The sequence below is a fragment of the Nothoprocta perdicaria genome, unplaced genomic scaffold (assembly GCF_003342845.1).
Source record: "Nothoprocta perdicaria isolate Ctin4 unplaced genomic scaffold, notPer1 scaffold_302, whole genome shotgun sequence".
Classification (NCBI taxonomy): Eukaryota; Metazoa; Chordata; class Aves; order Tinamiformes; family Tinamidae; genus Nothoprocta; species Nothoprocta perdicaria.
Genome location: NW_020455536.1, coordinates 508,830 through 524,739, shown reverse-complemented (window position 1 = coordinate 524,739; position 15,910 = coordinate 508,830). Strand labels below are relative to the sequence as shown.

Genomic DNA, 15,910 nt, shown 5'->3' with positions numbered 1-15,910 from the left:
CAAACATTCCTGAGATGTGTGCTCCTGCACTTGCCTGGCKTGTGTTAAGCAGCACAAATAACTGGCATCAGCACTAGGGATTTGTCACACACATTACTGCAAGGTGTCAAGAAACAGTCCTCTGAGACCAGGACTAAGTCATTTGGTCTGAGTGGAACACTCAGGGATGTTCACTTTTTTCCCCTACCTGCAGACTGCTGTTTCTGAAACTTAAAGCTCAAAACGAGAAGGAGAAATTTGCTTTCTGCTCTGTCAAAGGCTGTGAACGAATAAGAATCAAAGCTGTGATTCCAAAGACYGCTGGTGTCAGTGACTGTGAAGCCATGGCCTATCCCAAATACATCGAGACGCCGATTGTAGAAGTCCCAATGCCTARGAAGCTCTCTAGTGCACAACTGGTAAAGTCATTGATTTATTATTGTGGCATTATTGTGCTTTAAGTCTGTGGTTCTGGTACACGCTGTTCCCCTAGTCACAGAAAGACTTTGTACCAGATTCAGTATCCTCTGTGCCCAATTTTCTGAAACAGTCCAGGCATGTAAAACAATGTGAAACAGATCCTTGCAAGTGCAGAAAGCACAGGTCCTCAAGAGACAGACCTGACCAAGATTTCAGTTGAAGCTAAATACTTAGTCTTTCAGAGCTCTCTTGTGAAGTGTTGAGTTTAGAAGTGCAGCATCAAGAATGATGAGCTGAAGGACATGTTGGTCCAGGGAATCTGTATCTGGACAGACATAAGGCCTCTTACCTGACCTCCAGCTCCTGCAGTCTGTMAGAACAGCAGTGTCAAACAGGAGACTGCATAGCTGGGTGTATCACTCTTATCAAGGATTTTGCACAGCACTTTTTCTCCTGGATCTGACCTATTCTGGTTCTAGGGAAGAAAAGGATCTTCTTATTGTTGTTGTTTGCTTGCTTACTTGTTGACTTCCTTTGCATCACCCCTGATGCAGGAATGCAGAGAAAAGCCTCAGTGAAGTATGTCAACTGCAGCCTCACTCAGGCTTTGCCGTTCTGTGAAACAATTTAAATGCTAACTTACATTAGTTAGCTAACAGGCTAACCAGAGAGGTTACCATTGTGCCCAGGCTCATTAGCAGTGCAATCTGGCAAGTCACAGCTTGTTAGGTAGCTTTCTTGCTGATAGAATTTCTAGGTTTAAAGACTGACAGAGTACCCCTCAGGTAATGGACAGCCTCACTAGAAACCATCTTCTCTTCTTTTTTTTTTTTTGGAAACAGAAAGCTAAGGACCACTTACTAGAAGTGAAAATAGAAACTTATAAGAAACAATACTTCCACCTAAAGGATGACTTTGCACACATCGAGGTAAGCAAGGCCTCTCAATAAACTATGTAAGATTTATGAGATAATATCCATTTTTATGGAAAACTTACAAAGTTACCCTGGATGATTAGCGTTGAGTCTCTTTTGCTTTGTATTTTGCAAAAAAAATATGGCCGTAACTTCACCGTACTAGCAAAAACATAGCACAGTTTGACCTCAGAGAGCTGGAATTCTGCCCTTTCATATAAAGCACAGTCCGGTATTATTCAACACTGTTAGTGCTTCTTATAGTTGATTGTTTTGTATTTGTGTTGCTTTGACAGACCAAGTTTATTTTTCCTCCTACACAGGTTGATGGTATTAGGTTTTTCCTGACTGAGGAGGGTATTCAACTGATTGTGATTGATGGATATCATGGAAAAGTTGTTGATCGAGTAACCTTCAAGAACTCAATTCTGCAAGGAATTCCAGCACAAATAGAAAATTATGTCAACAGCATCAAAGATCAGTGAGTAAATAATCTAGTGTTTCTAACACATAATACACAAAAAAGCTGTGCAAAACTCATCTTTTTCCAGATTTTAGTCACTATGGGCCAGGCTGAGTGGGAAAAGAATGTGGTTTATACCTGCTAACTGCAGTAGTGTCCAAGGGTGACCAGACCATGCAGGCAGTGTAAGAATGTACAGTGTGTGATTTAGGAACTGATCAAGCCCTGGATAAACTGCAGGTCTATGTTTGATTAATAAACTGTAGATCTATATTTATGTAGTGGATTACAGATAAAGTGCAGGCTTAAATTCCTGAATAAACTCATGGCATTTATCAGTTTCCAGTGTACAGATGTGCACAGTTTACATTTTTCTACTGCCTGCACACGCTCTCAAATCTCCAAAGATTCCACTAATAAAGTACATGTTCTTTGCACATGTTTCTTGCCAAGAATAAAGGACTTTGTGCTTTTATTTTTAAGTTTGGGGAGCCAGTTTTGGAAGTGGGTGGTAAGTAGCCAGCACATGTTCCTGCATCCTGGAGGACAGCGGGTTCATTTGCTGGAATAATATTGGAAACAATCTCAGGATTCCTTTAACTGAAGGGGCTGTTCTTTTCTCAGATTGGTTTGCACCACTGGGAAATGAATATATTTCATTGTTATTAGATCTGTTCTGACTTAAAATCTGGTGCCTAACATTCAATACAAGTATGATCACTGTTGATGAATCATCTAAAGTAACTGTGGGCAAACTGACAGAATATTGTTTTAGGATTTATTGTGGAAACTTGGAAGAAGTTTCAGCAGGGCTTCACAAAGGTGGATACAGCTGTCTTTCTACTGTCTTATGTAATTCTAAGGGTTGCAAAAATACATGTCAAGTACAGAAGAGCATGGGAGTTGCTTCTTTTTCTTTCATAAGAATATTATAGGGTGTTTTAAAGAACTCCATCAGCCTCCTTTGCAAGAATGTCAGCCTCAAGTCTGGCTGAATCCAGCTGCCCGCGTTCTTTCTTCCTTTAAATCACTTAAAAGTGCTGGAGTGCTTTAGCAGTTCCTCTCTCTAGGTGAAACAGCCTCTGTGGCTTCTCAGATGCAGGATAGGGATAGGTCTTTATTGCATGAGAGTAGCACAGAGGTCCTTAAATCAGTTGGTAGTCTCAAGAGAAAAGTGACTGAACACCTACAGTGCTGAGTGTGGGAAGGTRCATGAATGTAGCACCAAAGCATCCTTAAACAGTACTTATATCAAAATTGAAAAGCAGGCATCTCTAATCCCTCTGCTGCACGCAGGGGTCACACAGAAAGGAGCATTTCCTAAGCGGGCTGTGTGGCTTAATGGCCAGGATGCTCAGCTAGGAGCAAAGGGAGGAAAAGAACTGGCCTTTGAGTGCTGGTTTTAGGAAGATGTCTTGTTTAAGTGTCCAATGTAAAAAGAAGTCTACGTTTAAATGCAAGATGTGATAAGGCTTTGAGAGGGAAGCTTGAATCATAATTAGACTTCAGGTGTATTTAAGTCTGTCATAATCCTTGTAAAGAACCTGTAAGAAGGACCTAGAGCTTTTTTTGGATCTGAGCCTGCTGATTGTCTCTTTGGATTAGTTTTGGAACTGGATTAGGATTAGGACTGGAACTGGATCAAGCATGATCTGTACCTCTGAGATCTCACTCAGTTGTGTCTGTTTGCAAGGGTTAAAACTCCAGATCATTTTCCTTTCATCAAAAGCTTATCCAACCCTTCCCCTGTAGGCCTATCCAATCTGGCAAGTATTTCAGCTACAGCCATGAAAGAGCTGTCATCCCTTTATCCRGGAAAGGCAAAAACTGGGAGAAATAGTGTTGCTCGGAGTCAGATACCACACAGCTGGAGGGTGTGCAAGCCAGGAGCTGCTTGTCACCTCTGTTCCCCCTCATGACCCAGACGAACTGCACAGAGGGATGGGGCTAGTGGAGAGGAAAGGGCTCCACCACCCAGACAGCTCTGCATGCCTCTCATGAAGAGTTTGCTAGAACAGCAACTTTAAAATAGGTTTATGGATCTGGAGATATGGAAAGAGATGTTTCCATATGACAAGCCTCTCATTTCATTTGARAAACTCTCTGTAAGCCAAATTGCATTTTCAAAAATGAATCCACTTTTCTAATGAATTTCCCTGGGTTAACACAACAAAACAGCTGGCAAAATTATTTTAAATTTCCAAGGCGAGAAAGGCTTAACAGAAAGTAATGATTTTAGTGAAGTGAAAGAAAAGGAGGTGAATCAGCATTCACAAAGTAGTCAAAACCAGACTGCCAGCTCCATCCATTCTTGTAAGAACTGAAGTATTCTAACACCTCAGTTTATTTCAGGAAAAACTCCTAGTGACTCTCAGTTCTTTCGCCACCATCCGTTGCTGTTTTTCCCTGAGCAGTTTCAGATCCAGCTGAGGTGTTAGGATGTAACTACCACACTTTGTAGCTCAGCACTTGATCTCCGCAGGAGCTGTCGTCTAATTAATTTCGTGATTTTTTTGGGCCACTGTCATATAGGAAAGCAGAACCAGCAAGACTTTTATTTTGCAGAATTGACATCCTAGTCCCTGGCAGTGTCACTCGTGGCAGCCCTGCAAGATGGAATGAAAGGATGTCATCTAAGCAAATGTTTTCCCAATCACTCTGCAATGCAGGTCTAATTAGCAAGAGTGACATCCTTGCCCCACTGAGCTTAACAGCAAAACTTCTGCTGGACTCACTGAAGCATCTTCCTTGCTTGACACACTTCTAGACAACTAGGGGAGGTGCTGGGGAATCTGGTGGGAAAYAGTGGGGTTAACTTCGTTCAGTGGCCTGGGCCTCTCTGAACAGTTCTCGCTATGTGATTATCCCTTCATGATTACTGGGTTTTGTTTTGTTTTTCACCACCTTTGGAATTAGACTGCTAGGTTTTACCCAAAGATTTATAGATTTGCACTGCATTAATTACCAYTTCATGTTTGTAAAGAATCCCAAGAAGTTTTGAGCTGAAATACACTGCATGCAAGTCAGGCAGTAATGATAATAATATTAATAGTGATATGCTTTCCAAGCAAAAGAATGTGAAAAACCATGAAAAGTGTCAGGCCAGCAAAAATCTCAAGGAATTGAATTTCTTCAGCATTTATCCTGCTAATGATACAAAAACTAGAGTTATTTGGGGTGTTGCTGAGAGAATCCCAGAAAGAGCTTGTTTCTTTCTGAGRAAAGCGGGATGGATCTGCTGGTTGGAATCACTTAAACCACTCTAGAAACCTGTTAAGTAAAAAAAGAGAAAGAAAAGGCAATTTCAGTCTGCTTCCTAATGGGTTTTGCATGATTGGAAAAGTGAACATATGACTAAATTCTTGGAAAGCCCTGTCGAAAGCTGCTAAAGCAGAAAGCTGAAGTTCATGAGTCACACAGCCAGGAGTTACCAGGGATGTCTGGCAAGCGAGGAGCATTTCGTGTGTTTATAAATGACTCTGTTTCCTTCAGCTCTGTAGTGCTGGTGACATCTAAAGGAAGATTCATCTCCAAAGGACCGTGGACTAAAGTACTGGAAAAACTTGGAGCAGAAGAAGATTTTAGGTTAAAAGGTAACCACTTTTTAAAAATACAAATTTAAAAAAAAAAAAAAAAAAAGGATGTCTTTACCATAATCCTAGTAATGGGACCTCTTCATCCTGCTCCTAAACCCTGCTTGTTTTTTTTTTTTTTTTTTTTCTGTAAGCATGCACCCAAAACACCCTGGGAACAGTCATTTACTTATTTATTAAGGATGTATTCACTCCAGCTCTGCACAACAGCATTCATTTTAATACTGCAGATAGAAAAAAAGCGTTCTGGCAATTGTTCTTAGAAGCAAAGAGTTCTTCTTGTTCTTTTGGATTTTCCAGACTTTTTAAATAAAAAGGCAGTTTAATAATAGAACTATTGGACTTCTCTCCCCCTAAATGCCTCAGTCCAATGATTTTGATACTGTTTAAGCCTATTTTTAGTGGCTCTCCCCTGAAACAAAATTCCAACTTGATGGTACAAAGTGTCTCTATTTCAAGCATCACATACTGCACTAGARTATTGCTCTATTGCAAATGTTTTTCTGATCAATTCTAACTATGAGCTTTTGGGCATATGTGTGTGTTGTACTAGCTAATGCCTTTCCCAAGTATGGAAGGGTTCTGAGCATGAAGATCATGCAAATAATGATAGTTTCAGTAGATGACTGAAACTGTCTGCTCTGTAGGGTTTTTCATTGCCTCTCCCTTTTCTGCTAAGGATCACAGAGAGGCTGGTAATTATGGGAAACATGCCTCACACAAATACGGTTAGAATTACACTTCAGCAGGGAAGTATTTAATGGACGATGCATAATGGGCCATTAGTCTTATAAAGACTCATGTGTCCAAGTCCTCCCGCATCGGTCCACCCGAGTGGGTCTATGGGTGCACTTCTGCTTACTGGAACCGTGAGGCCCTCCTAATGTATGTGCTCTGATTTGCAGAAAAAATGGCTTTTGTTGGATTCAAAGGCAGCTTCCGCCCAGTCTGGGTGAAAATGGTCACGGACGAGGATTCAGCAAAGATCTACCAAGCACTACCAATTCCTGTGGTGAAGAAAATGAAATTATGAGCACACACTGCTTTGCCTTCTGGCTACCAGCACTGCCCTGATAGATGGACTACTGACTGCTCACAACAGGCACATGGCCAGAGTGCTCCAGAAATGTAGCATTTTGTTGTTGTTGTTTTCAAAACAAAGTCTTACTGTAAGTAGCTAGAGCGGCCACGTGTGACAGAAAAGCATTCCCCTGTGACCAGCCTATGTTCTGTGATCATCAGCTGCTGTCCTGCTGATTTGCTCAGTGATACCATGTTGACTGACTCTTGTCTTACAAAACAAGGTTTGCCCCTCTGTTTTTATAAGGTGCTGCTTTTTCAGCACCCCTGTGACAGACTGATTTATGTGCTGCCTCTCAAAGGGTGAGTTCTAGATCTCAAGGCCATTAAGGATTATTGTTTTTCCCAGCCTCTGAATTGTCATAACAATCTTTTTCCATAGTGTTGTTAGCTGCTCACATAAGCACAGAATGCCCATTCAAAGGCTGGCTGAAAATAGGAGATAAAAAGAGTATATTTGAATGATTACCCAGATGCTGGGAAACTTGGCTGCACAGTAAGAATTTACCCTAAGGCCTCAAAGATCTTCCATGAAGCTCCTCGAGGTCTGTCTGCGTTGTACATGCTAACTCATGGCATGCAGTTGGGGAAGAAATGACAGAGGAGCAAATCAAGTGCACCAGTGGGGATTGATGAGACCACAGCTTTCTGCCTGCTTCGAAAAGAACAGTTCTCCCATGGGCTGTGTTTTAGTTTTTTGGGGTTTTTTTAACAGTGTTTTTTCAGGTAGGGGTTTTCCTTAGACAAGCAGCTGTAGGCTAACAGGAAAGAACTGTCAAAAAGCACATTTTCCTCACCCTTYCCCATGTAGTCCCTCCCTACAACAACATTCAGGACCAAACTGGAGGGTTTATAGCCAAAGAGAGGATCCTGTCCAYGTCTCCAGTTTACAGCTGGGAGTACTGGGCTGCTGCAGCTTCTCCTGCTACAGGGTGGTCATTCCACCTTTCCAGGCAGGCCAGAGGGACAGGGGCAGACTACTCTGCTGTGTGTTGCTTTCCTAAGCATCCTCAGGCTAAGGGTGTGAGTATCTTTGGCCTCATGGAAGAGATCTATGAGGCTGCAGGCCACTGGGAGAGGAATGTTTGAGGTCTTACCAGGCAGCTGAAGAATTAGAATGGGAACCCCCATAACTAGTGGGCTCTCTTGCATCTCCTTTCCCCCTTCTTCAAAGCATAACCTTCAAAGCTAAAAATCTAGCTAATAAAGGCAGATGAGCGTGTCCTGCTGGGACATCTCCTGAACCTGAGAAGTTGAACATTGTCTTGTAAATCTTTGTAAGCACTTCATAGAGTAGTCGATGATGTTTCTGTCTGTTGCTCAGAAATGTTAGCAAAGTATCTCCTAAGCCTGGCTAGTCTAAAAAAGCTAAGGAGGGATAAAATGCAGGAAGAATAGTTTTTCAAAGCACATGGAATTGTCAATATTGCCAAAAATATGTGTTGTTTCCTTCTTTTACCCTTCTCTGCCACTGCTGCTACAAAAATTGTTCTGATTGCTGATGGTGACRTAGTCACAAGAACTCTAAAACATGGCAGAAGGAAGTTGTCTATTTTTCCCTTGATATCCAAAACTTGTGACTAGAATGAAGGATGCTGTGTGTTATTCCCAAGGCCAGACAGAAGTCAAACTCTATAAGTCCTGTCTTCTATTTTTAGGACAATTGCTCCAAAAGTCAAAGCAATCATGAGCAAAATTCAGGTAGTGCTGTAGGTTACCTGCCCCTCAAGCCTCTCCTGGGTTYTGAAACTGGAAATGCTCTTTTCAGTCTTACTATATCTTTGTTTTGAGCAAGCTGAATGTCATGTGTGTTGTATTTAAGAAAAGAAAGAAAGGAAGAAAGAAAGAAAGATTCCAAGTTTCCCTCCCATGCTTTTCAACAAGAGCCTCTTAATGAAGGAGTTGTCCTTCCAGCACAATTGTTTTTATTCTTTAGGCATTTGTGCCATTCCCAGACCAGGCAATGCAAGGCAAACAAGTATTTTTCCAATGTTTTATAATGGACTGTGGGTTTCATCCTCAAATCACAAACTTATTTTAAAAAAATGTTTCACTTCAAGTTCAAACTAGGTTATCCAGCCCTCGCTTATCCGATGCCCAAAACAGAACCAGTTCCCTGAGGTCTAGCAGATACAGTGAAAATAATCATGGAGTATGTTAGTGTGGGTTATCTCAATGTATAGACCATCCGGAGGCAGGTCTGGTCATGCAATTGCCCCGTCACACTGTATCAGTGCAACACGCTTGCTCTCAAGAGACGGACCAAAACAAGCATATGTCTTTCTTGAGCAATTGCTGAACTGCATGAAGGAAAGCAAGAGTATTCCTGCCAGGGGATTTGGGGTTCCCCAAAGCACCACGGGGGCAGGGGTTGCACCGTTGGGCTGCGTCACTGTCCCCCTTCCCAGCTCTTTGTGTAGATGGCCGAGAGGATCGTGCCGCGTGGGGCAATCCCCTAGACCAGCTTGTTCAGTGTGTTGCATTTGTGCTGAAGTGTAGCTTCTAATTTCCCAAGTCTTGAAATTCTCAGGGTGAAATCATAAGACTCGGCTCTAGGATTTTTTTTTTTTTTTTCCTAGAAAAAGAAATCGCATTAAAAGAAGCAAACTTCTAAGTAAGTAGCTTGTTCTCTCATGCAAGGCTTATCACATGGGGCCTGTTTGGAGTTAGGGCTCATGCTGTGAATACTGAGTGTGGGATCACTGCAGCCTGCTAAGGGTGCAGAGGGCAATGGGGCAGATACTGCTGTGAAATGCAAAGGGCTCCAAGGACCTTTCTGGGGTGAAGGCAACGKCTTACTCTGAAGGCAGAATTTAGCCTAAAGTCAACACCAATCAGCAATAGTTCTGTGCCATATGATTGCTTTTTAATCTTTGACTGTTCTAGAATTTGCACTTGCGCATCTTGACTAGGGAATTAACTGCTTCTACTTTGTACAACCTTTTAACAGTCCCTGAACAAGCTGCAGTTATCCTCTTTGTAAGGTTTTTATTACCGCATATGTTCTCACGTTTGCCCACACAGACAGTTGCCATTGTAAGAGTGATTTTTGATTGGATTTTGTTTGTTTGGATGTTTGGTTTTTGCATCTGTTCAAGTGCTTGTCTTACCTGTCGCCGAAATAGCTGGTCCTTTTTCGGATTATATGTATAGTGTTTTGTACATTTTCTTATAGACTTCCCAATGAAAGAAGATATATATTCTATTTATTTATTACAATGGCACTAAGATAACTAAATTGCAGACATATGAAGCATTTTTTGCTGGAGTTTAACATTGTCCAGGCTGTTAAGGAGGTCGGCAATAGGTCTTTTCCGATAATCTGCTTTGCACTTGAAAGCTCCCTATGTCCGCAGAATGTGGTAATGCATTGACTGTCTATTTTATGATGACAAGAGCTCTTGGGACAGTAGTCCCAAAAGTTTGTGGCTTACAACTGAAATTATACGTAGTTGTTTGGAATACACATTGTTTATCAAAATAAATATTCAATGCAGATTTCTTTCTGTTCATTTTTGTCTCTTGCCTCTTCAGTATCCCTCCATGACAATGAATTGGTTTGTGGTTTTACCTAACTCAGTTTGCTCAGTCGGTTTCCATAAGTTGCTCTCGTGTCCCAGCTTAAATCTCAGTAACTCGCTTTACCTAAGGACATAAAACATCTGCAGTTATGCTGGATGTAGCATGGAGAGAAACACACCCCCAGCACGGGGTACATCTGCGGAGATAAAGGTACACAGTGTCTCTCGTACTTCAAAAGGCGGCAGCTGGGGCCAAGGAAACCTGTGTACACGCTGGCTGTCGGCACACACTGCCGCACATTTGACTGTTTGCCCAGGCAAACTCATGAGCTCAGAGACAGAGAGACATGAAAGAAAAGACAAGGGGGCAGGAAAGGGGATATTAGGGTGGACAGAGACAGCAAGGAGCTGGAGACACTGAAGCTGTGCACATGGCATGTGAGGGATGAGGAAACACAATGCAAAATTGGGGTGAGAGGAGACATTATATGTATAGAAGACATAAAATATGCATAATTTTGTCATTGTGGGCAGCTATATAGCCTTATGAGCAGCTCACTATCAGGTCAAGTATCACTTTGACTGTAAATTTTTCACTCTGGGGCATTGCCAGCTGAACAGACTCTGCTATAAGGCACCAAAAATGAGRAGGCTTTTGGTGGCCGCAATCAGCACTTCCAGCATATTTTTTCCAAGCACATATTTTTTTAATCACGTCTCAAAACAGTAAATAATACACTGAAGGATATGGCATCACCTCAACTAATTCCGCCAGACCAGGAAACTAAAAATGCACCCTGCCTACTCATGTCAGATTGAAATTACTGATACGTTTGACTTCTCCAGATCGGCTCCATGGAAAAAAGAAAAAAAGGGGGAAAAAAAAAAAAAAGATGAAAGCAAAGGCAACAGTCTCACCCCACAGCACCATTGCAAGGGGAAAAAGAAAAAAAAAAAAGGCATCTATTTAATAGCGTGACAAGATCAAAGCTGGCAGAGCACTTTAAAGTTTTCAGTGTTGGTGACTGCAGGGGCAACCACTGAGATAAGGGGCAGAGCAGGACTTGCAAAGTCTACGACACTTCCATGCTGCGGCCGCGCTCCGCAACCGCACCTGCAGCCATCCCTTCTGCCATCCCACTGCAAAGCTACGAGACAGGTGCTAGCTGTGATGTGCACCTATGATCAGCAAGGCCTAAAATCACAGTTTAAAGGTTTTTTTTTTTTTTTTTTTTTTTTTTTTTTTCTTTTTTTTCTTTTTTTCCCTTTTAAAAGAAGAGCCCCATCAGGAGGGATGGGGGAAGGAGTTATGGGCAATTTCTTGGCGCTTGTTCCGCCCTTCCCTGCTCCCAGGGCTGGCTGGGCACCAAGCGCCCTCAGTGGCAGCCGATTCTAGATGACCACAGCCTCATAAATCAATGTGAGCGCAGGGCAGGCGGGCGCTGCTGCGGCAGGGCAGGGCGGCAGGCACGGAGCAGCATCAGGGCTTGTACGCCTGTACCCGGAGCAGCCCAGGAGCCTCATGCGGGCAGCACGGTGTGAAGGCGGGACAAGGTGGAGYGGCAAATAAGGCCTTGGGTCTCTCTCGTGAAGCATAGGTTACCCACAGAAACAGAAAATGGCTCCCTCAGCACACAGAGCATTATGTACATATATAAAGGTATCTTTTTCCCCTCTAGATATGGCTGAAGAACTGTGTACCTAATAATGGGCAGGACCATAATGCATATATGTTGCATTACGCACATATATGTGTAATATGTACATATATAAAGGAACCTTTTTTTTTTTTTTTTTTTTTTTTTTTTTTTTTTTTTTTTTTTTTTTTTTTTTTTTTTTTTTCCCCCTCTAGGTACGGCTGAAGAGCTGTGTACCCAATAATGGACAGGACAGAGACGTTACACGTCAGACACCTCTGACATAACACACTCCTCCTTGGCTCCCTCAGTAAACGAGGAAGGTGACAACAAATGTGTTTGCATGTGTGTATACACGTATATGTGTGTTTGGATTTCTATGCACATACAGCCATTAGAAATAATAAACTCTGCACATAACTATACAGAAATCATGCCACTCGTCCCAATTGCTACCTATTTTTTCCTGTTGCACGTAAACGCTGCACCCGCAGCCGGACACGCAACCAAACGGCCGCCATGGCCGGCCCGCGCCTGCCCTCTGGCGGCCGCGCCGCGCCCCGCCGCGCCCGTTAACGGCCGCGCCCGGCGCCAACTTCCCGCCCTCGGCGTGAGGGGAGCCGTGAGGCGCCGCGGCCGCAGAGGGGCCTCGCGGGTGSGTCGGTGTCAGTGCGTCTGTAACACGGGTTGGTGGCTCTTTGGCTGCTTTAATGTCACCCAGTCGCCCTTCACAGCAACCCGATGTTCTTCAGYGTTGGTTCCTGGCGTAATTCACCCAAATAGCAGAGGGTAAAGTAGAACTTGCAGAATGGCTGGTCTGGAGGAAGCAACTGCTGTGCTCACTCACCTGTGCAGAAGGGGCAAGTGGAAAAACCCTTGGCAATGTCGCAACACCCAGCAGAGCTCACCTAGCTGTTCAACTCTTTCTTTATAAATAAATCACAAGGAAAAAACTCAATTGGAAATAAGTGGCAAAGTTTTGGAAAAATATTACAGCATCTTTAGCTGAAGTGACTGCCTTTCAAAAACTGGGAGAGTGGTTTTGGGGGTGGGGGGTGGGGAGGGGGTTCTTTTCCCTCCATTTACATGTTGCTTTGGACAATGGAAAAACAGGGGCTGTTCCCAGAATCCCAAACAAAAAAAAAAAAAAAAAAAAAAAAAAAAAAAAGACCCAAAACAGAGAACTTGTCTCTTGTATAAAGTCATTCTTAGCCATCATGACAGTAATATATTCAGCTGAGTAGCCACTCTTGTTTCTTCTGAGCAGCAAGCACATAACAGAGCTGTTTGTTAAGAGTATTTTTCTCATTCAGGATCCATACAGTGAAATGACAGTTAGTTATTTACAGAGTTTATTATTATTTCTAATGGCTGTATGTGAACCTCCTTTGCTTCACAGAGCAACAGATGGACAACTCTCGATAGCTTTCACCCTTGTCTTCTCCCTCCACCCTCCTCTAAAAAGTGCTAGACAAAAAAAATTTATTTGGGCAATGCCCAAATTAAAGTGGTTTTAATGCAACTCTTTCAGGTCTTTTTGAATGAGCCAATCTATCACCTTCCATCAGAATATTAAGCAAATGTCTTTGGGCTCTTTCAGCCCCAAAGGGGCAGTCCAGCATCTGACTCAGAGGCTGTTCTCTCACACCACCTCCTTTCAGAGCAGAAGGATGAGGGAGGGATGTGTGGAAACCACGACTGTGACTACACCCTTCCTTCCCCTTGCCCCTTGCACGTCTTCCTCACAAAACACACCTTCAAAAGCTCCTTCCTACACCGATCCCTTAGCACCATGTATGGTGTAGAAGCCTAAAACAAAAACCGAGGCAGTGGCTCTATTACCTTGCAAGTAGAATAATTTGCAGTTTCTATTTCTGATTCTTAGTTGAAGTGTATCTCAACAACCAAGCGCTGTGCTAGGATGCAGTAAGAAATGGCTTGCAATAAGAAAGCAGTGGTAGGACTCAACAGGAAATCATTCTGCAGAAAGCCCCTAAAAATAATGATCTTTTCTATTTATGTCTAAGGGTTGAGTAAAGCTAGGGAGAGAGCGTGACTAAAGCCCCGTTTCTCCCCCACTCCCCCGCCAGTACAGCAATAACATCAGCTTTTGTTACATGTGTTGTAACTGCTCAATAAGGAAAGCAGGAGGGAGAAGGWTTCGTGAAGTGCAGTAACCCAAGGGCTTCTCACCTAATAGTGGTGCGTTAGGAGATCATTAAAGCTGATCGGGCTTTTATTTCTGTTCTCTTGTCTTCCATCCACAGCAAACTCTACCATTTGGCCATTCCTTGAACCCCACACAAGCCTCGGACCTTCTCTGTTACAAACCTCATGCTGATTTTTCTCACCTCATGTATTAAGACCACCCACATTTAGCACTACGGACATAAGAAGGTGGATGAAATCTATTCCTTACTAGGGAATTTCCAAACCTTACCAGGGTTAATTGAGAACTGAACAGTACGGCTTAGTTAGTTATGCTRCATCATCCCATACACAGCTATGGGAAGGATGGGGGTGGAAGGGAAAGCAGAGTGGCAGTTACATAGCTAATTACACCACAAAATTGTATTTAGCTTCTGCATTAATTCTTATGGCTAAAATAAATCAGAATTAGTTTCTCAAAAGCCTCGACTCAGCTGCTGTGTTAAATGCCAAAGCATGCACCTATTTTTCCACTAAGCTGGCTGGTAATACTATCAGAAACACAATTAGCTGAAGTTCACATCATTATTAATGTGTTTTACAGCAACAAAGGCAACAGCTGACTAGGAAGGACTGAGAAGCAGGGCATGCTTTGGATATGAAACACAAGGTGAACACTAAAATATTAATAGGAAAGGCTTGTGTAATTTAACATACGCGTTGGTTTGAAACCTCACAGGATTTCATTTTAGATGGGAGCATGAAAAACAACTATTTTTGCAATAAAATTGGAAAGAAAATGGCACTGAGGAAGAGAGATTTTAAAACACATACAGAGAGAATGGCAATCCTTGGTCTAGGAAACACTAAATGGTGATGAGATGAACTCACACACTAAGGCTTTATTTCTTTTATTGACTCAGCAAGTGCTCAGCTATGTATTTTTTTCAGTAAAAACTTACTTGTCYGTGCAACTCATTAGACATCCTGACAGAGGCTCCTAAGGTGGTTGGGAGCGCCCGGMCGTCACCTCGGGCCCCGCTGGAGGAGCAAGACGTCCTTCCTCTTCATGGAACCAGGGAGGCTGCGACACAAGCCGTGCGCTGCAGCACCGGGCACCCGCTGCCCCTTGCAGGAAGGGTGGGCTCCTTGCAGCTGTTCCTTTGCTCCCTTTCCCCCAAASGCACCCATTTGCTACTTTTTAGAAGTATCTTCCTGCAGAGTTGCAGTTGTATCACTCACAGCAGGTCAAGGCTGGAAACCTTTTTTTTATTCAGAGTTATGTTGCAATTATTTGTTAAGTATGCCAAAAAATCACAGAATCACAGAATGGTTGAGCCCAGAATGGGGAGCCCAGAACTGCCCCCAATGCTCCAGGTTTGGCCTCACCAGAGCTGAGCAGAGGGGCAGGATCCCCGCCCTGCCGGCCACATCACTTCTTGGCCACGAGGGCACTGCTGCCTCATGGTTAACTTGGTGTCAACCAGGACTCCCAAATTCCTCTCCGCAGAGCTGCTTTCCAGCAGGTCAGCTTGTATCAGTGCACTCTGTATTAGTGTCTGGGGTAAAATAAAAAATTAAAAACAAACAAACAAAGACTTCAGAATTTCAAGCATTTTTCTAGATTTAAATACKACCTTAATCAAGTGGGGTTTATTCTTGCTAAAATACTACAGTATGAAAGTTAAAAATAGCTTATTTTATTCTACAGTAAGAATTGTCACATCAAAGTGTATCAAGATGTATAGGAGGTTGAAATGTCAAGAATTAAAACCATCACACTACTGATGAAACAAGTATTTGTTAAAACAGAAGCACGTCCATGTCGCCTATCCAGGCGTGCACAGGCACACTGCATTTAGCACAGGCAGCGTGAGGATTTTGAGACAGAAAAACGTCACATCCAAGTTTAGGGCCTGGCTGAATTTCAGCAAAGCTGTTTCTCTGCTTTCAAGAAGGCCTCCAGCTGCTGCTCCACCTCTTAACTATAAAGGGAAAAGATAAAACCTACTTAGAGTGGAAGTGAGGATTTATTAATAGCTGAAACAAGTGCGTAGTTTCACAGGCTGAGCTGCATCTATATTACAGTATCTCTCCTCCTTGGGGAACATTACTTGCCTGTATATTATTTGTGTACTATTTTTGCATTGCAAGA

General features: G+C 42.8%; 1 protein-coding gene across 2 annotated transcripts in view; it reads left to right on the top strand.

Moving 5' to 3' along the window:
* Positions 1-9,487, top strand: part of CEMIP (cell migration inducing hyaluronidase 1) — a 107,570-nt gene extending 98,083 nt beyond the window's left edge. For both annotated transcript variants that reach the window (XM_026042465.1, XM_026042464.1), the window contains exons 25-29: positions 194-398; positions 1,242-1,328; positions 1,637-1,794; positions 5,269-5,369; positions 6,275-9,487. In XM_026042465.1, coding sequence (XP_025898250.1) covers positions 194-398; positions 1,242-1,328; positions 1,637-1,794; positions 5,269-5,369; positions 6,275-6,402 — 679 coding nt within the window. In that variant the 3' untranslated portion in view covers positions 6,403-9,487. The remainder of the gene's footprint in view (positions 1-193; positions 399-1,241; positions 1,329-1,636; positions 1,795-5,268; positions 5,370-6,274) is intronic.
* The last annotated feature ends 6,423 nt before the right edge of the window (positions 9,488-15,910 follow it).